This window comes from Danio rerio, chromosome 15 (genome assembly GCF_049306965.1).
Source record: "Danio rerio strain Tuebingen ecotype United States chromosome 15, GRCz12tu, whole genome shotgun sequence".
Taxonomy (NCBI): Eukaryota; Metazoa; Chordata; class Actinopteri; order Cypriniformes; family Danionidae; genus Danio; species Danio rerio.
In genome coordinates, this window is record NC_133190.1 from 47716118 (window position 1) to 47737104 (window position 20987).

Consider the following 20987-nt stretch of genomic DNA (forward strand, 5'->3'; position numbering starts at 1 on the left):
GGATTAAACAGTACTTTTCAACATTCACAATTCCATCAATTCAGACAGTATCACTCACAACAATGCAGTTCAAACCAGGACAAACAACCTTCCTCCAACACCGTCTTTGGACTTTGATCTTACCGCTATGCTGCAGGAGTTGGGTAGGTGTATCTGAGCAGGGAAGGCATGTGTTTTCTTGCGTGACTGTGACAGGAGCTGAGCATTGAAGAACTGCTGCAGGTACGAGCGCAGCACAAGCAGGTCACACACGTTATCAATGCGGCCGCCGTAGATGTTCTCCAGGAGACCGTCCACAAAGTCCCACTGAAACGCCTTCCCGCCTGACACAAACACACACAAGGAAAGTGAGGAAAATACACCAAACATGTGCAAAGATCAAGAGACCAAGCACTAGCTAGCAAAGTTTACTGAATCAGAATTTGAGCAGGCATTAAAAAGACATAGCGCTGTTAGCCATACGTTTATCTTAGCATGAAGTGCTAATAAAGAATTCTCACAATTTAGTAGTGGCTGCGTGTTATGAAGAAATTATTAGCATTTATGAAGTATGATCTTATTCTTCATCCCTAATCCCAACTACTACCTTAATATATATTATTAACCAGCAAATTAGGAGATTATTGAGCTAAAAGTCTCAGCTCATAGTTTATTATTAGCAAGAATTTTACATTAAACTGTAAACAAAAGGTTGTTAGAATGGGATAAAGCATTAGCATAATTTCCAAAAGATTATGGTTGGATGAACTATTATTTTTTTAGCACATGGTTAACTTTTAAGTTGACCACGTTTTAGCATGTTTCTAACATGTAACATGGTGGCATAATATGCATGTTTATGTTTTAAAGCTATGGTTATGAATTGCATGTTGCAAAATTATTTACTATACCCACATTTAGGTTGTTGACAGTACTTATAACATCTTAGCACAATGCTAGTAAGCATTAGCATATTGCACAATGCTAACATGGATTAACATCAAAGCCTATTAAAGGAAAGCCTGAAATCATCAGCCTAAAAGCATAACAGCTAATTAGGCTAACGCTGCCTCTATGGAAGTAAGCAGGAACATTTAGCATGTTGCTACCATAAAAGAACATTTTGCTAACATGCCTCTGAATCTAAGATGTGTTAAAGCAATAATTATGAAGTTCATGTTTCAAAATTAATTAGCATATGCATGTTCAAGTTGTTGACAGCAGTTTTAACATCTTAGCACAATGCTGGTTTTCATTAGCATAATGTTAGCATGTTCTAGTACAGTGCCTACATGAATTAACATTTGTCTATTGAAGACAAGTCTGAAAGCTAATTCATGCTAACTTTGCCTCTAGTATGCAGAAATGAGTCAAAAAGCCACCATTTGATTGGCTAAGACATGATTTAGGTGACCAAGTTAGCGTTACGGGTTTTCCAATGGTTAGTAATGCAGTTATTTTCCTCTAAAATAATAAAATCTCTGTTAACATGTTACTGACATAATTATTTAAACATTAATATGCTAGAAAATATTTTAGCAAATGTAAGACCCTTTTGAACTGTTACGTTTTATTTTGTTATTATATATAAGACTTTTTACGTTTAATATTCAGATACACACAGTAAACAAAAATGCTACAAACAATTCCTTCATGTAGTCTCAACACAAATCAAGTTACCTGTTTTGACAAATTTAAGTAGATCGAACATGAAATAATTAAGTTGTGCCCCCCCAAAAATATAAGGAATTGTGTAAATTCAGCTCATTTTAAAGAAGTAGTTTGGACAAGAAGCAAAAATAATGGTTTGAGTGCACCAGAGGTGGCGTTAGACTTTCTCATTGTCCGACATTTTGACGAAGAGGGTTGTAAAAATTCCGTCATAACCTATTATTGACCATCAATTAACTTGCATATTTTCTAATCTCTTTTTTCAATCATATTTAAATAATGAACTTGTACGACGAGCATATCGGCTAAATTATTCATTTATTTAGGCTATTTGACAAATGAACAAAAATATCTGCCTTAACTCATATCTTCCTCCTGCGTCGACCTGAACTGGGCGCTTGCCCGTGCGTAATCAAACGCATCAAGGGAGACTGATGCAGAGGCAATTGTCATCAAATTCTGTGTCTCCGCCTCGGAAAGTCGACTTCTCGTGACAGTTTTAAATTTGTTCTGGAGGCTGAAGCCGCGATCTGCTGCCACACTGGAGGCCGGAATTACTTGCGCCACTTCAGCCAGCGCTTTGTAGTTAGGAAACATTTCTCCTAAGGAAGTGTTTAGAAGTTTGCTGGATTCTCCGAATGTGGGATTTCCCGATCCTGCAAGAACTCGTTTCATCTGGAATAAAAACTGCAGCACGAGCATCTTCTGCACCCCTCTGAGTCCGGTAGTGCTCACAACGCACTCCAACGCACCTCACATGCTGCCGCTTGGTTGACCCGGCCGTAACAGCTGTCGGAGACTGAGGATTTTTGTTCGTTCTTCATCGTCCACTGCATCACTTCCTCTTTTTTTTTTACCTTTATTATTAATATCACATCAATTTGGCAGTTTAAATAAACTTCTCACACTCAGCTGCTGTGACAATTTTGCAACTGTACGCAGCGGTGACAAAGAGGAGACAAAACAACGACATCGCCATCAGCTGGACAGGAGTGGGAATTACAGTTAGCTACAAATTACAACTAATCACACTCAAAATGACGGATCACCTTTGTGATTTGTCCGTCACTGAGACGTCAATGACGGAAAATATTCGGTTAGCACAACCTCTGGAGTGCACACACACATCAATGTACAACACGAATAGATAATACACACCTTCAAACAGACGGTCAATGATCTCGAAGCCGGCTCTCAGATCTGACAGAGAAAACTCATAGAACTTTGTCCAACCCTGTGAAAAATACATAAACACATCATCATCATCATCATCATCATCATCACAATCGGTTCATATATTCAGCTTGCGCAACAGCAGCTCACTCTCGAAATGTCTGAATCATGATTAAATATGAAGTGATTTTTCAAAAGCCAGACGTGAATTTCCATGGACACAGTGAACTCATTCATCTTTTCTTTGTTCCCGTTTTTTTTCACAAGCAGACATTATTTCAGCTAGGCAAATGTTTGACAGAAAACCTTTTCATAGGAGGAAAAGCTGCTGATGTAAAAGCACTGCTCTGCTGCTTCAGCAGCAATTTTACGCAATAATCCCCATCACCAATTCATTCATTTTTTCTTTGGCTTAGTCTCGATTTCAGAGGTGGCCACAGTGGATAGATCCACTAACTATTCCAGCATATGTTTTGCTTCGTCAAATCAGCCACAGACCACAATCCTCATGTAATCATATCAAAATCATTTGTAGTCAAAACATCCAGCTGTGACAAAACCGTACGTGAATTCATCTTGAGTATTATAATATACATACTATTTAGATTCCAGCAGCCACAAAGTAATAATCATTCATTTATTCATTTTCCTTCGGCTTAGTCGGTGATTTATCAGGGGTCGCCACAGCGGTATGAACCGCCAATTTTCCAACATAAGTTTTACGCAGCGGATGCCCTTCCAGCTGCAACCTAATACTGGGAAACACCTATACACTCTCACATTCACACATACTACGGCCAGTTTAGTTAATCAATTCCCCTATAGCACATGTGTTTGGACTGTGGGGGAAACCCGAGCACCTGGAAGAAACCCACGCCAACATGGGGAGGACATGCAAACTCGACACAGAAACGCCAATTGACCCAGCTGAGACTGGAACCAGTGACTATCAGATTTTTCTGATTGATCTGCCTCAGCCTTCAAGCAGAGCTGTGTCAAAATGATTGAGATCAATCAAATCAGGCAGGTTTTGCTGTTCTAAAAGCTGCAGTATGTAAGCTTGACACCCAGTGGTTGAACTAGGTATTGCACCCCTGGATCAAAACACATTTTCACTCTGCTTCTTCTGTAACAATCCACGCAGGTGCAAGTTGCCAGACTGACATGAGAGTGCGTGACTATCGAGCCTAAAGTCTGATTTAGGGCTGATTTAAACCGTTTTCTAACTAAAAGCAACTGGACGCAATACAAGGAATATTTTCCATATTAAAAGGAGTTTTTGTCCGAAACAACACCTGAAATTTATATTTTAGAAATGGCTTTGATTTCTCACAACTGCACAACGACACCTCAGGTACACCTAATGTGCTTTAGTCAGTGTTAAACGCCATTTTACATGAGATTTGTTGTCATACTACTGAAAGCAGCAGATAGTTTACCTCTGATTTTGAAAATACTGTCTGAAATTGAACTGCAACACATAACAGAGATTCAGCATCTACATGTAATCATGTTATTGAGGTTTAATGTGTATACCTTATACCAGGGGTCACCAAACTTGTTCCTGGAGGGCCGGTGTCCTGCAGACTTTAACTCCAACCCTAATCAAACACACCTGAACAAACTAATCAAGGTCTTACTAGGTATACTTGAAACACCCAGGCAGGTGTGTTGAGGCAAGTTGGAGCTAAACCCTGCAGGGACACCGGCCCTCCAGGACCGAGATTGGTGGCCCCTGCCTTATACCTATACCTATAAACCTTACCATTTGGCTGGAGTGCAGTGAGTGCACTATTGTGTGCTTCTGAATGGCTGTATTTACATTTCTGTCGTGTTTCGTCTGGTGTAAACAGCCTAATTGCTTATCACTGCAAATCTCATCACATGGCATGTTATTAGAACACGGGGTTACAATGTACCCTGTTTACCTAAAGTTTACGCTCATAATATTTATATTATTTACTAATTAATAACCACCTCATGTGGAACTCTGAATCTGCGTCTCATTTCAGAGTCTGCTACTGTCCACCGCAGGACGCATGCTTTGATAGCCTTCCTGACTGAATGAATGAAATACTCTGTTATCCTCCAAGGCAACCCGGGTGCTGAAATATAATTGGCTAAACTGGCAATGGGCGGGTTAAAAGAACCAAAACAAAGACAGTCATTCCGGCACATAACTCACATTTTCAAAGCAGAAAATCTGACTTCAGCATTGTTTTTCAGATAAACAAGAATCTTCACTGAGCATGTTTCTGAATATCTGCAAAAATATTATGTTGTTATTATGCTTTAGAAGAGTCAAAAACTGACATACAGCACCTTTAATGCTGAAAAAGACCAATGCCATGTTGAAGTGTTGAAGAAGCAAACATTTTATATGAGTTTTAGTAATTGTAAAATGATGATGTAGTAACGCACATCAAATTATGTGATTTTAAAATTAAAAACATTGTTTACATGACTCTTTCATTAAATATCTTCATTTAATTTAAATATTTCATTTAAATATTTAAACTGATTACTTTGCCAACCTAAAATTTCCTTCCCCATTTTATTTATTTAATGTGTTTTATATATGTGTGGTGTGTGTGTGTTTGTATATATACACATAAAAGAAACAAAAAGTATATACATACACACACATGCATTTGTTATATGCTAATATCACAAAAACATCATCAAAAGATTTACAATTAAAAATGATTCATTATCATTTTAAGGAAATACTTTTTTATAATTCTTTTTAACTCTCTTTTTTGATTGTCATTTAGTTAATTTTTTTTAGTAATTTAGTAATTATTGTTAATTTAGAATTTATTAATGCCATCGTTTTTATATTTATGACAGATTTTTGAAACAATGAAAAAATGTGAGGATGCTTTTAATGAGATTTTCACTACTTGACATAGTTTTTAATGTAATTTATTTATTTAATTTATTAATATATTATTTTCCCATTTTGTTACAGTAATAAATGTACTTTTACCAATTATTAATGCTTTCCTGAAGATATTATATTAATAGTATAATTTATACTCTTTACTTTTATTAATAATAATAAAAAACTAACAATAATAAGTTTAATAATAATAATTTACCAATAATAAGTTGTTTTCCAGTACTGGGTTGCAGCTAGAAGGGCATCCCCTGCGTAATACATATGCTAAAATAGTTGTTGGTTCATTCCGCTGTGGCGACCCCTGATAAATAATGGACTAAGCTGAAGGAAATTAATGAACGAATAATAATAAGTTTGATAATTTAATAATAACTAATAATAAAATCTGTTTCTCCATCACCGTTTATTAGATCCTGAGAGAGAGAGAGAGAGAGAGAGAGAGAGAGAGTGAGAAAGAGAGAGAGAGAGCGAGAGAGAGAGAGAGAGAGAGAAAGAGAGAAAGAGAGAGAGAAAGAAAGAGAGAGAGAGAGAGAGAGAGAGAGAGAGAGTTAATTAAATGGAGCTCTTCAAAGGCCTGACGTGAAGCACTTTAATTCAGAGACTGCATTAATCAGCCAAAACAAATGCAAAACTTCCAGAGGTCATCTGAGGAAGAGCGTTTCTGTCTGTTTGTATGAAGATGTGTGTGCGTGTGTACCTGTGGAATATAGTTGCGTCTCTCTTGACACACGGCGTGAAACCAGGCCAGACAGAAGAGAGACTGAGCCCGAGCCAGAAGACCACCTTTACTGATCTGCTCCGCGCTCCACGACTCATATGTGCGCTTCAGGTTCTTCTTCAGCCCTGGAGGAGCCTGATAAAAACACAAATTATGATTCAATCCGATTCATGATTCACTCAATAGATTCGCTGTTGCGACTCAGAGAAAAATGCGAATGAAACTGGATTTTCGCAAACAAGATGTGCGAATAAACCTGCGTTTCTATCCAACGAGTCAAAGCGAACAAAAACGTCACTTGCTAACTAACTAGCGGCAAATATCAACAGTAAAAACTGATTTTACTGCGGTAGAAGAAGCTGCGTCAATATTTTGTTCATCTCATAAATGACACGCAGTGATTGCGCGGTGGGGTTTGAAGGTGGCAGACGAGGAGCACAGACACTCTTGATTCTGGAGGTCATTAATAATATAATAACACTAGTAATGAAACGGTAAGGCGATTTAGAATGACCAAAATAACATTTCAGATATTTTATATTGTGGTCAGCCTGCTGGTTTATCCATTCACACACATTTTCATCATCACATTTGTATCATCACTTATAACAGAATCACAACACTTTTTTTAATGCGCATTTTATGCGGTAAAAGTGTTTCCATCGCAGTTTATTCGCCATCAACAGATTTTTATGCGCACATCCAAAATGCGCATAAAAATGCACATTTTTCAAGTTTGAGATGATTCACGCTTTATGACGCTTTATGGTGTGTTATCCTGCTGGAAGTAGCCATCAGAAGATGGAGACACTGTGCTCATAAAGGGATGGACATGGTCAGCAACAATACTCAAGTAGGCTGTGGGGTTGACACAATGATTAATTAATGGTACTAATGGGCCCAAAGTGTGCCAAGAAAATCTCCCCCACACCATTACACCACCACTTGTTGAAGCGCAATTCTGACCCCGCCATCTGAATGTGTCAGCAGAAATGGAGACTCATCAGAGCAGGCAACGTTTCTCCAATCTTCTATTGTCCAGTTTTGGTGAGTCTGTGTGAATTGTAGCCTCAGTTTCCTGTTCTTAGCTGACAGGAGCGGCACCCGGTGTGCTCTTCTGCTGCTGTAGCCCATCCGCCTCAAGGTTGGCCGTGTTGTGTGTTCAGAGATGCTCTTCTGCAGACCTCGGTTGTATCGAGTGCTTATTTGAGTTACTGTTGCCTTTCTATCAGCTAATCCAGTCTGGCCATTCTCCTCTGGCATCAACAAGGCATTTGCGCCCACAGAACTGCCGCTCACTGGATATTTTCTTTTTGTCTGACCATTCTCTGTAAACCCTAGAGATGGTTGTGTGTGAAAATCCCAGTAGATCAGCAGTTTCTGAAATACTCAGAGCAGCCCGTCTGACATCAACAACCATGGCACGATCAAAGTCACTTAAATCCCCTTTCTTCCCCATTCTGATGCTCGCTTTGAACTTCAGCAGATCGTCTTGTCTACATGCCTAAGTGCATTGAGTTGCTGCCATGTGATTGGCTGATTAGAAATTTTTGATAACGAGCAGTTGGACAAGAACTTTTCTTTACCTTAAAATATTCCATGACTTTTTTCCAGGCGTTACATGACTGTCTGAACCCTGATCTAATCATTTGGATGGAGTGTTTTCTCAAAGAAACGATATTCCCGCAACATTAAGAACGAATGACAATAATGAAAACGATTAACCAACTGTTAATATTATTAATATTAACAGTAATATTATAATATTAAATAATTTTTAACTTAAACATTCTTCTTAATAGAACTGCAGGGGAATTATTAGATACAATTATAACCATACCACCTCGGTTGACTGATCACATTAAAGTCTGCATGAACCAGAAGCTGAGTTTTTTTTTTTTTTTCAAATTGTGACGCAGTTTCTACAGAAACAGAATATTAAGTGAGAAAACAGTGAGTGTGGTTTGTTTTTTTCTACTGCAAGCTGATTGGATGTAGTAAAGTAGGCATTTCATTCAGGAAGTTGGGGAAAGGGGTTTGGGGAGCGTTAGGCTCAGTCCCTATTCTACCTCTTAGCCTTTCCCTTCACGTTAATGCGCAAACCGAGGGGTAGGGGTGTCCCAGTTTTCTTCATCTTGAAGGCGAAGGGCTAATGCCTAGTTCAGACTGCGTGATTTTAGCCCCGATTTTTACTCCCAGACAGGTTTTGAGAAATCGCCGACAAATGCCTGAAATCACAGGCAAATCGCTGCTCGTGCACGTGAGTGACAATCACACAGTATGAACGATCAAAGACGCGATCTGAGAGAATCACAGATGAGTCGCCGATGCCTGTGAGATATTTGGCGTGCTGAATATCTGGAGCTGTCGGCGATTCAAATGATGCCGTGTGAATTGAGTTTTGACTGAAAATAACATCAGCCATCGCCTACAGCCAATGAGAGAGCAGCATTCACTTGTGTGTGCGTGTGTGTGTGTATACCTGCTGCAGGCCAGCGGGAGGCTGGGGGGGAGTTAAAAGCGCTCTTTTTCGGTTTATTGGGACCCACGAAATGGAGGAAAACTAGTGGAGGTTTGACAGGACTCAGGAGCAACTGTGTCTGTTTGACGTTTCATACAGAAAGAAATTAGTTTATTATCAACTTAAATTGAGGAGAAATGGCTAATTCCCTTTAAACCCAGGTGAGCAAACATGTACATGTTCTACCCCATTAAAGGCTTCTTTCTCATTATGTAGTTAATAACAAAAGATATACGACGTGTTTTTGGCTGTGAGATGTAGTTTAGACGAAGTTGTCGGCGATTCTTCCTATAGTAAAGTCATGCAATGTGAATGTCCATGTCGCCGATCCATCTTGCAGTGCAAACAAAGCAGCGACGAAACGCAAGCCCAGATAGTCAAGCTGTGTGAAAACATCTGTGACACGACTAGTTTGAAAATCATGCAGTCTGAACTCGGCATAAGGGGAAGGACCATACTCGAAACCAAAGGGGTAAGAAAATTTCCCAGAATACACCAGCCACAACGGCAGCATAGCTGCACACGGAGATCAGGAGATGCACAAATTAGTATTTTTTGTCATTATTATGAATTTTTACAACAGACAATAACATGTTTTAATATATTCATAACCGCGTTCATGTTTTACCGTCATGCTTTAAAAAAAATAAAAACGTTAAATTTAGCTGTATATAATCCCTAATCATAACTCCTGTACAGCAGTCCCACAACATTCTGACACTCGATGACACTGAAATCCCCTGTCAGAAAAGTCTAGTGGCTGGCAATAACCTTTTTACAGTGTCTGCCATAATGTTCATGTTGTTTTGGTGTGTTTACATCAATGAATATGGCCACTGTGTAAATACACAGTACTGTTACGATCTTATTGCCAAATTAGATCGTCACAATAACATGAAATATGCCTTCAGTGATTTCCTGAAACTAAATACCAGAAAATAACACAACTGGAATAACTCCAGCAGTCGCGATCGTCTGATCTCATATAAAGCAAGAGATCACGATGACATATGATGATGTGTGCAGGTGTTTTAGTGCTGTCCCAATTCTTAGGGGGAAATTTTGAAGCCCTTCCCCTTCACACTCCAAGGGGAAGGGTACAAAAACAGAATTGGGATTGGGCCTTATTACAACCTAACAGACTCCTCCTCCTCACCGTTTCTGTTTGTTGTCAAAACTGACAGCGGAAGAGGCGTGGTTAAATATGTTAGCCCCGCCCAATACCTCACAATTTAACTAAACACAAACAGGAAGTGCATTTTCAGATTTTAATAAAGATTACAAGGGCAAAGCATTTTCTTTTCTTAATGCCTTGCATAGCTGAAACCAGCTCAAAATCACACTTAGCATAATATTATTTAATCACCGTTATCAAAAACAGCATGAAGCCTGCACACTGACCTCATAGGTGATCTTCAGGCTGGACTGGAGCAGTATGGGAGTGAATTTGGGATGCACTTCAGCAGTCAACCAGAGCCTGAATCCAGCTTTGGGTTTCATGCTGTTGAGCTCCTGCACACGCAAAACACATTAGAAATAACACACACATTACATCTCGCTACAACAAATTAAATCAATGAATGCAAAACCATCAAACCAATAACATTCGCTTCGCTGTTTGTTTTAGAGGAATTCATTCTCTCACAGCCTCGTCTGAACAACTCAAAGCTATTACAAATATGCAGTGCTATACAACTCTCTCACACACACACACGCACGCACACACACACACACACACACACACACACACACACACACACACACACACACACACACACACATTCTGAGAAGAGCAGAGAAAATGAAAACAAAAAGCAATTAAAGTATCTGCAAGTAATCTTCCTCTCTCATAAAACACACACACACACACACACACACACGCAGGCACGCACACACACAACCTCACTCTAACTTTACAACAAGTCATTTCAGCTATAATTAATTACACAGCCAAGATAACAGTGAAGACAGACAGGCAGAGGAGAGACAGAACTTAAAGGGACAGTTCACCCACAATTGAGAACTCTGTCATGCTTTACTCGCCCCTTCACTTGTTCCAAACCGTTTTGACTTTATTTTCTCTGTTGAACACAAAATAAGATCATTTGAAGAATGTTGGAAACCGGTAACCATTGACTTCCACAGTATTTGCTTTCCTACTATGGGAGTTAATGGTTACAGGTTTTCAGCATTCTTCAAAATATCTTCTTTTGTGTTCGACAGGAGAAACAAACTCATTAAGGGCTTATAACCACTCGAATCTCCATTTTTGGGTGAAGGATCCCTTTTATTAAAGATCTTTTGAATTCCCAACAATAGTTTAAATGACACTGAATGCTTAAATATATGCAAATATTTCAAATTGATTACTTCCCAAATGATATAAGACCTAGAAATCTGTTTCATTTCAGAGACAGACAGACGGACAGAGCGTTCTCACCTTCTCCAGCAGGGGGAGCCATGCTGTGACCAGGTGCAGGTTCTTTAGGCACAGCCAATCACCTGAGCGAACACACTCTCTGAGAGCCTGCAGAGCCACATCAGCCTGACCCTGACCCATCGCCACCTGCACAACACGCATTAAAAGAGGCAGACGAAATCAAATCAAATGGGAGGACGAGTTGGATACTGATATTGATGAGGAAACATGGGACGATATTTGGTCTAATGCTAAGACAATATGTACATGTAGTATAAATGTACAAGAGAAAGACTCCATATCTCCCCTAACCGCAGACATCTATTTAAGCCTATGGGCTCTATCATACACCCGGCGCAATGTGGCGCAAGACGCGGCGCAGTAGTCTTTTGGTAGTTTCAGCTTGGCGCAAGAGTGGTTTTGAGGCGTTGCGCTACGCTGTTTAAATAGCAAATGCATTTGCGCTCATTTGTGCGCCCAAAGGTGTTCTGGTCTAAAAAGGAAGCGTTCTGAGGCGGACCGCTGGCGCATTGCTATTTTGAGAATCTATAATAGATTTTTCATTAGACCAAAACTAACCCGGTCTAAACTCCAGCGCAGAGTTGCCCCTCGCTTACACACTGCTTAATACACACAAGAGAGCAATAGGCAAATATCTTTACATATGAAAAAAAAAATTAAAATTAAGGATATATATAGGATATAATAAGAATAGATATAGGATATAAATATAAAGGATTAAAATATGACAAAACATATTATTTTCTAGCCTACATAAATATGAAAAATCACTGCTTTTATGCCTTCTTCATCTCGGGAGGCTTTTTCAGTTCATTCATAACAATTTGCTTTTGTATAATGTTATTATTATTAGCAGTATTATTTATTATATCCATATTTATATTTGTTTTATTAAAAACAAGCTCAGATTTGTCCACCTGTCAGGTTTTAGACCATATGGGGCACAGCATGTGTTTTAGGATATAACTCAGGTTTTTGAGCACATTTTGTTATTATTGTTCATTTATTCGTTTGCTGGAAATTCGAACTGAATTTAGAAATAGTTTTGAAACGAATATTTGCGCTTAACAAACAAAAGTATTTATTTATAGGCTAATTGATGTCTGTGCGTAAATGTTTCCCTATCCAAGAGCGAATGTGAAAGTAGATCCATTATCTCTCATTCTCACGCAGTAGATGCTCTGTTTAACTGTTTTCTGTGAACTGTTTGCTTGTGAAATGCTAATTTTTTCCACTTAGACTTACTTTGCGTCCTGTAAATAGTGAATGCGCTCTTGGCGTGACGCAGCTGCTCTTTAAGGGAATGGGAGATGAGACTCTAATTGGTTTATTCTCAAAACACACCAATAACTCATTAAGAAAATAAACTCAACCCTTTTAGACCATGCGCCATGACGTAAAGCGGATTTTCCCGTCCTTAAATTAGCAAAAATGCAATCTGACACGCCCTGAAAGCGTTTGCGCCATGTGTTTTGCGCTCTGCGCATGGACCGTCAAAATAGAGCCCTATGTGTTTAAAATGTAAAACTGATGTGGGTACTTTAACACATTGTATGTGGTCATGTAACAGACTGAAAGGTTTTGGTCTTTGGTGCTGAGAGAAATGGAAAAGATCTTTAACATGCCGTTTTGATTTTGATACCTAATTGGCACATTTTTTTTATCAGCTAATAAGAAATTGTATAATATATTAACCTTTGCCACCAGAAAAAAATATTTTACTTAACTGGATTAGTGACACATCTCCATCACTTAAATGTTGGCACAAGATATTTTGAGTTAATGTTTTACACAAAAACATGTTTTACACAAAAAATAGAATTTTTTATCAAAGTTTGGACTCTATATTTGGATTATTTGGAAGCTGGGGTCTGTTCTTCGTACCTCGCTTAAACGATCTAAGGGTGCTTTCACATCTGTAGTTGGCTTCATTTGGTCTGGACCAAGCACAATAAATGATACATTGTTGCATTTTCTGCCGTCTTTGGGTCGTTTTCACACCACACTGATTGCTTTGGTCCGAACCAGTTAAAATGAACCAAAATGCAGTCATCTGACAAAATCCACATCTCTCATTGGCCAGATGTTGTTGAACATATTTCCTAAACTGCTTATTGATTGGTCAGAATTCAGGTGCGGGAAAATGCCAATAAACTCCTGCAGGTAAACAAAACCTTTTACTCTGGAGAGACGACTGCGCTGGCTGATTGTATCACTGCTTTAGACAAACTATACATTACGAAAATGAAGCGCGGCCGCGGCTGGAAAACAGTGTTTAATGCATCGCTCGTCACTTCAGGAGGAGACGTGAATTAATTTAGCTAAACTGTGACATGGTCATCTTGCGGAAATATTACCAACGATCCATCAGGTAATGTTTCCTCTCTCTCTCCCTGTTGGTAGAGCGCTGTCAATAAATATTTTTCCTCCATATCCCATAATGCACAGCGCATCGGCCTACGGCAGCTGAATTAGTCCAAAACGCACAGAACTTTTTGTGGTTGGACCTGTTTAAGTACGGATCATATTCTCACCACAAACGAACCGCTCCAGGGTTCGTTTGAAAGCGTACCGAGACCACCTCTTCAAGCAGGTCTCGGTACGCTTATTTGGTCCGCACAAGTACGATTGCTGTATTCTCACCTGCCCAAACGAACCGCACCAAGAGGGAAAACGAACTCTAGTGCGATTCAATCGAACTAAATAAGGCAGGTGTAAAAGCACCATAAGATGATTTGGCAGATCCTGAATCTGTTCATCTTGATAACCGAACTCTGGCTAATTAGGTTCTTCAAACAAGGACTGATCTATCAATCCTCTAAATGATGACGGCACAGCAGCGCAATAACATCATCTGATTAATATTCAATTATTTTGAGTGCAGATTGCATTAGTTAGTTATATATATGTATATATATATATATATACATCACGTGATTTCAAACTACAGATGAATCAACCATTATAAAACTGATAAGTGACATTCTAGGTCGATCTCTCTCTTTTGTATGTTGTAGTGCTGTATTTATACTACAGTAATCTGCTAGTTTTTGCTTTGCTTTGGCTTTTTTGGGGTTAATTATTGTGATCTCCCAATTGCAACAGAGAAATACTGGGAAATCTCTGTAGACTGAGGGCATTTCATGCTGTTCAGCCTTATAATCTTCAAATGTCAGCCAAATCATCTGTTTTGTCATCACTTTAGACATTACGCTAAAGAATCATTCAAATACGAGCTCTAAAACTATATTTGTGAAGTAGCAGGACCTCATGGTAATTTTCTCGGCCCACAATGTTTCCGGCAAGTTCCTGGAGCTCCTGAGACGGGTCTGCACCAGCAGAGATGATGAGCAGGACCGGCTCTGTCTCCAGAGTCTCTTCATAGAGGTGCTTTAGATTCAGCGGGGGAGGAGACAGCTGCTTCATCCCTACACACATAGACACACAGACACAGACAGACAGACACACACACACACACACACACACACACACACACACACACAAGTTGCTTTTTATGATTTATCACTTTATCAATCATACATAATATATATGATTTCTCCTTTATTCAAAATTAATTGTTTTGGATCATCAAACTAATTTAAATATTAGGCATAGACAACACAAGTAAACACATCATGCAGTTTTTGAATGAAGGTTAAAACTTCATAGCCCTGTGTGAAAAAGTGTTTGCCCCCCTGTTAAAACAACTTTAGTTTTTGACACCTGAGTTCAATTTCTCTAGCCACACCCAGGCCTGATTACTGCCACACCTGTTCGCAACCAAGAAATCACTTAATCAGGACCTGTCTGACAAAGTGAAGTAGACCAAAAGATCCTCAAAAGGTTTAAATGTAAGATATGGTATGCAGTTAAAAAAACACGCATTATATGGCCCCATCCCTAAACCCAACCCTCACAGGAAACAGCACATCTTGAATGTCAAAATCCCTTGTTTAAAGTAATATTTTTAAGCATTTTGAATTATGAGGACACAGAACATGTCCTCACAAACCACGTTAACATTTTAATACCTAGGTTAGGGCTGCAAAATTTATCATTACAGCATCAATATTGCAATGTTATCATTCGCAATAATCAAATCACAGGATAAGCAATGTTGAGTTTGTAAACTTTGTATTAAAATGTACATTCACATGTGTTTTTGAGGCTTGGGACTGTATAATTATTTAAAAAAAACACTTATTATATGGCCAGACCCCTAAACCCAACTGCCAGAGGATACAGCCCATCCTAATGTCAAACCCCCTATTAAAAGTATGATTTTTAAGCATTTTGAATTATGAGGACACAGAACATGTCCTCACAAACCACTTTAACATTGTAATACCTAGGTTAGGGCTGCACAATTTAGCATTTTACCATCAATATCACAATGATATCATTCGCAATAGTCACATTATAAAACATGCAATGTTGGGTTCGTAAACCTTGTATTCAAATGTACATTTGCATGTGTTTTTGAGACTTGTGACTGTAAAAGCTTCAATAACAATTAATTTTAGTTTTTAGTTGTTTTTTTTTAGTTTGACTTTATTAATCCCCGGAGAGAAATTCACATGTCACAGCAGAGCTCTCCATACTAAAAATAGATAAATAAGTTACATACATATAAAAAAATAATAAAATTACATTTCATACTGCACACCTTGGTTCCAAAAACAACGAGTAAACACTTGTACATATCTAATATCTAATTCAAGTGCAGCACAATTCATCTGGTATGACTTTGGTTGTACAATCTGATTACTGTTGGTAAAAAAGACTTCCTGTATCTTTCTCTGTAACACCGGGGTTGAATTAATCTTGTTCTAAAAGAGCTTGCACACGCTTGGACTGTATCAAAAAGGGGATGACTATCGTGGTTCATTATACTAACGAATTTGTCCAGCATTCGATCCTGTGCAATCTCTTCTATGGTAGGTAGTGCACACCCCACAACAGAACCTGCCCTTTTTATGAGCTTATTTAATTCGTTTTTCTCTTTCTCCAACAGTCCCCCTCCCCAGCAGGTTACAGCATACAGAATCACAGAAGACACCAGAGTCATAAAAAGTTTTTAACAGAGTCTGACACACACCAAAGGACCTCAGTCGTCTTAATAAATGAATGTGGCTCTGACTCTTCTTATACACCTGGATTGTGTTTTCAGACCAATCGAGCTTGTTGTTCAAATATACACCCAGGTACCTATATGACGAAACGATCTCAATTTCTGACTCGGGTATAATTACGGGCACCGCTTGTGATGGATGTCTACTAAAATCAACAATAATTTCTTTGGTCTTACTAGTGTTTAATTTAAGACAATTCATATCACACCAGTCAGCAATTCAATTTTATTGAATTGTACTTATTTTGATACTGTTAGACTCCGAAAACAATCAAACACTGTTTATCTTTATTGCATTATTGTATTTATAGATTGTTGATTCTATTTTATGCAGATGAACACCCACTACAGAATCACCCCAAGCTATCATAAATGATCGATTCCTTTTAAATAGTCACCTGGTGAAACTGTAATCATATCGCAATAAATATCCCAGAATAGCAAAACATCGAAATGTCTGATTTTTCCAATATCGTGCAACCCTAACCAAGGTCATAACAATGTATCCTTGTAAATCACCCAAACAAGTACACACACACACTCAAACACACACACACATCTTACAGCACATTCATCAGCACCTCAAAAGCATTCTGCTGTTACTATCCTTCTCACAGGGGTGCTTCTGATTTCTCCTCTGCTTTAATGTTTAGTGGTCTACTATCTTCTTTTCTGATTTCTATTGCTGTGGTAAAAAAAAGCGCTGTAAAAGTCAAGTCCACCTTGGCTGGAGAGCTGCCGTTAGTCTGAATGGGTTTAGCGGGTTATGCTGATGCTATAATTATTACGACATTACTGAAATAAATAATAACATTCCTCATGAATAGTAATGTCCATTTCCTCTGCCATTAGCTCTAATGCCGTGTCATTGGGAGTTAAAGCAGAGCTCTGTAAATCTTTAAATATATCTGAGTCCCGATGAGCAGAAGACCTTTTCCCCGGCTCTGTCCAGAAGCATTACTCTGAGCCTCGGCCTCTGCTGACTCCAGATACCCAGAGTCAAATAATACTTTACAATCTGCAGTCAAGCAAGGTGGAATCCAGAGTAACACTCAATAATACACAACTAACTATATAAACAACGTGCATGGCCAGAATTTGGATGCTCTCGCTTCACTTTTTTTGCTGTTGTTGCTATGATTTAAATATTAGTCAGAGACAGCACAAGTAAACTATCATGCACATTTTAAATTAAGGTTTTATTATTAAGGGTAAAACAAAATACAAAACTACATAGCCCTGTGTGAAAAAGTATTTGCCCCCATTAAAACATAACTCTGGTTTATCACACCTGAGTTCAATTTCTTTAGCCACACAACCAGGCCTGATCACTGCCACACCTGTTCACAATCAAGAAATCACCTAAACAGGATCTGCCTGACAAGTTGAAGTAGACCAAAAGATCCTCAAAATCACGCAAAGATCCAAAGAAACTCAAAAAACAAATGAGATCTACAAGTCTGGAAGGGGCTATAAAGCCATTTCTAAAGCTTTGGGACTGCAGCAAACCATGGTGAGAGCCATTATCCACAAATGGCAAAAACATGGAACAGTGGAGAACCTACCCAAGAGTGGCCAGCTGATCAAAATTACCCCAAGAACACAGCAACAGCTCATCCAAGAGGTCACAAAAGACCCGAAAACCACATACAATGAACTGCAGGCCTGAACTGTTCATGACTCCGCTATAAGTTATACACTGGCTAAAAAATGGTCCCAAGATTGTGCAAAAAGAACATAAAGGCTTGTCTTTGTTTTGCCAGAAAACATCTTTATGATCCCCATGACTTTTGTGAAAATACTCTGTGGACTGACAAGACAAAAGTTAACCTTTCTTGAAGGTGTGTGGCTCATTATGTGTGGTGTAAAAGTAATAAAGCATTTCAGAAAAAAAAAAAACATAATACCAACAATAAAATGTAGTGGTGGTGGTAGTGTGATGGTCTGGGGGAAGTTTTGCTCCTTCAGGACCTAGAAGACTTGCTGTGATAAATAGAACCATACATTTTGCTGTGTATTAAAATATCCTCAGGCTGAAGCAATCTTAGTTTCTGTAGCAGGACAATAATCCAAAGCACAAAGCACAAAGCACAAAGTCCTGACCTGAATCTTATTAAGATAATAACAACTTTGGAGTGGCCAAGTGAAAGTCCTGAACTGAATCCTATTGAGATAATAACAACTTTGCAGTGGCCTAGTCAAAGTCCTGAACTGAATCCTATTGAGATTATCACAACTTTGGAGTGACCTAGTCAAAGTCCTGAACTGAATCCTATTGAGATAATAACAACTTTGGAGTGGCCTAGTCAAAGTCCTGACCTGAATCTTGTTAAGATAATAACATCTTTGGAGTGGCCTAGTCAAAGTCCTGAACTGAATTCTATTGAGATAATAACAACTTGGAGTGGCCTAGTCAAAGTCCTGAACTTAATCCTATTGAGATAATAACAACATGGAGTGGTCTTGTCAAAGTTCTGACCTGAATCCTATTAAGATAATAACAACTTTGGAGTGGCCTAGTCAAAGTTCTGAACTGAATCCTAATGAGATAATAACATCTTTGGAGTGGCCTAGTCAAAGTTCTGACCTAAATCCTATTGAGATAATAACAACTTTGGAGTGGCCTAGTCAAAGTTCTGAACTGAATCCTATTGAGATAATAACAACTTTGGAGTGGCCTAGTCAAAGTTCTGAACTGAATCCTATTGAGATAATAACAACTTTGGAGTGGCCTAGTCAAAGTCCTGAACAGAATCCTATTAAGATAATAACAACTTTGGAGTGGCCTAGTCAAAGTCTTAAACTGAATCCTATTGAGATAATAACAACTTTGCAGTGGCCTAGTCAAAGTCCTGACCTGAATCCTATTGAGATAATAACAACTTTGGAGTGGCCTAGTCAAAGTCCTGAACTGAATCCTATTGAGATAATAACAACTTTGGAGTGGCCTAGTCAAAGTCCTGACCTGAATCCTATTAAGATAATAACAACTTTGGAGTGGTCTTGTCAAAGTTCTGACCTGAATCCTATTAAGATAATAACAACTTTGGAGTGGCCTAGTCAAAGTTCTGAACTGAATCCTATTGAGATAATAACAACTTTGGAGTGGCCTAGTCAAAGTTCTGACCTGAATCCTATTAAGATAATAACAACATGGAGTGGTCTTGTCAAAGTTCTGACCTGAATCCTATTAAGATAATAACAACTTTGGAGTGGCCTAGTCAAAGTTCTGAACTGAATCCTATTGAGATAATAACAACTTTGGAGTGGCCTAGTCAAAGTCCTGAACAGAATCCTATTAAGATAATAACAACTTTGGAGTGGCCTAGTCAAAGTCTTAAACTGAATCCTATTGAGATAATAACAACTTTGGAGTGGCCTAGTCAAAGTCCTGAACAGAATCCTATTAAGATAATAACAACTTTGGAGTGGCCTAGTCAAAGTCCTGACCTGAATCCTATTGAGATAATAACAACTTTGGAGTGGCCTAGTCAAAGTCCTGAACTGAATCCTATTGAGATAATAACAACTTTGGAGTGGCCTAGTCAAAGTCCTGACCTGAATCCTATTGAGATAATAACAACTTTGGAGTGGCCTAGTCAAAGTCCTGAACTGAATCCTATTAAGATAATAACAACTTTGGAGTGGCCTAGTCAAAGTCCTGAACTGAATCCTATTAAGATAATAACAACTTTGGAGTGGCCTAGTCAAGTCCTAAACTGAATCCTATTGAGATGCCGTGGCATGACTTTAAAAGGCAATTTATGCTCGAAAACGCAAAGATGAGTTGGCCAGAATTCCTCCACACCAGACTTATAACAAGTTATTGAAAAGTTATTGATTGCAGTTGTTGTTTATATTTCTTTCTAATTAATAATAAGATGCTAATTAATAGCTTATTCATCCAAAAGTCTCAGTTAATGGTTTGCTAATACTGTAAATTGTACCTTATAATAAAGTGTGACCTTTTTTTTAATTCTAAAATTGTTTTACAGGGTTGCCAGACGTTCATCATCTTTTTTAGAGCATTATTTCAGCTGTATCATAAATACTACTGTATTTGATTCCATTCACTGTGCTTCTCTGCACCACAGATGATCATTTCCAGTATAAACAGCTCTATTGATGAGTGTGCTTCAGTCTGATGTCAGATCTCTCCTTCAGTGTCTCTGTGATTTACCCGCTGACGTCACTGAAAGTCATGCTCCTGTTCTAATGCAGCACTTCCTCAAAGCATCAGCATCCAACTGGCCTGAAGCTGCGTTTTATTCACTCGCCAAAGCCAACATTTCTCTCTCATTCACTGTTTGGCGGCTGCTCCTCGTTGGCTCGAGTTGAAAGGCTTTCAGTCTCTTTGCAGAGTCTTAGCGGTTTCCCTCAGAGAGAGAGAGAGAGAGAGAGAGAGAGAGAGAGATGTACCTGTGAATGCCAGCGCGGAGTCTGACGGCTAAC

General features: G+C 38.6%; 1 protein-coding gene across 2 annotated transcripts in view; it reads right to left on the reverse strand.

The window, feature by feature from the left end:
* Positions 1 to 20987, reverse strand: part of dync2h1 (dynein cytoplasmic 2 heavy chain 1) — a 245918-nt gene that overhangs the window by 33432 nt on the left and 191499 nt on the right. For both annotated transcript variants that reach the window (NM_001423300.1, NM_001423299.1), the window contains 6 exons: positions 14672 to 14832; positions 11405 to 11530; positions 10366 to 10476; positions 6423 to 6578; positions 2809 to 2884; positions 124 to 323 (listed from right to left, as the gene is read on the reverse strand). In NM_001423300.1, the coding sequence (NP_001410229.1) occupies positions 124 to 323; positions 2809 to 2884; positions 6423 to 6578; positions 10366 to 10476; positions 11405 to 11530; positions 14672 to 14832 (830 nt within the window). The remainder of the gene's footprint in view (positions 1 to 123; positions 324 to 2808; positions 2885 to 6422; positions 6579 to 10365; positions 10477 to 11404; positions 11531 to 14671; positions 14833 to 20987) is intronic.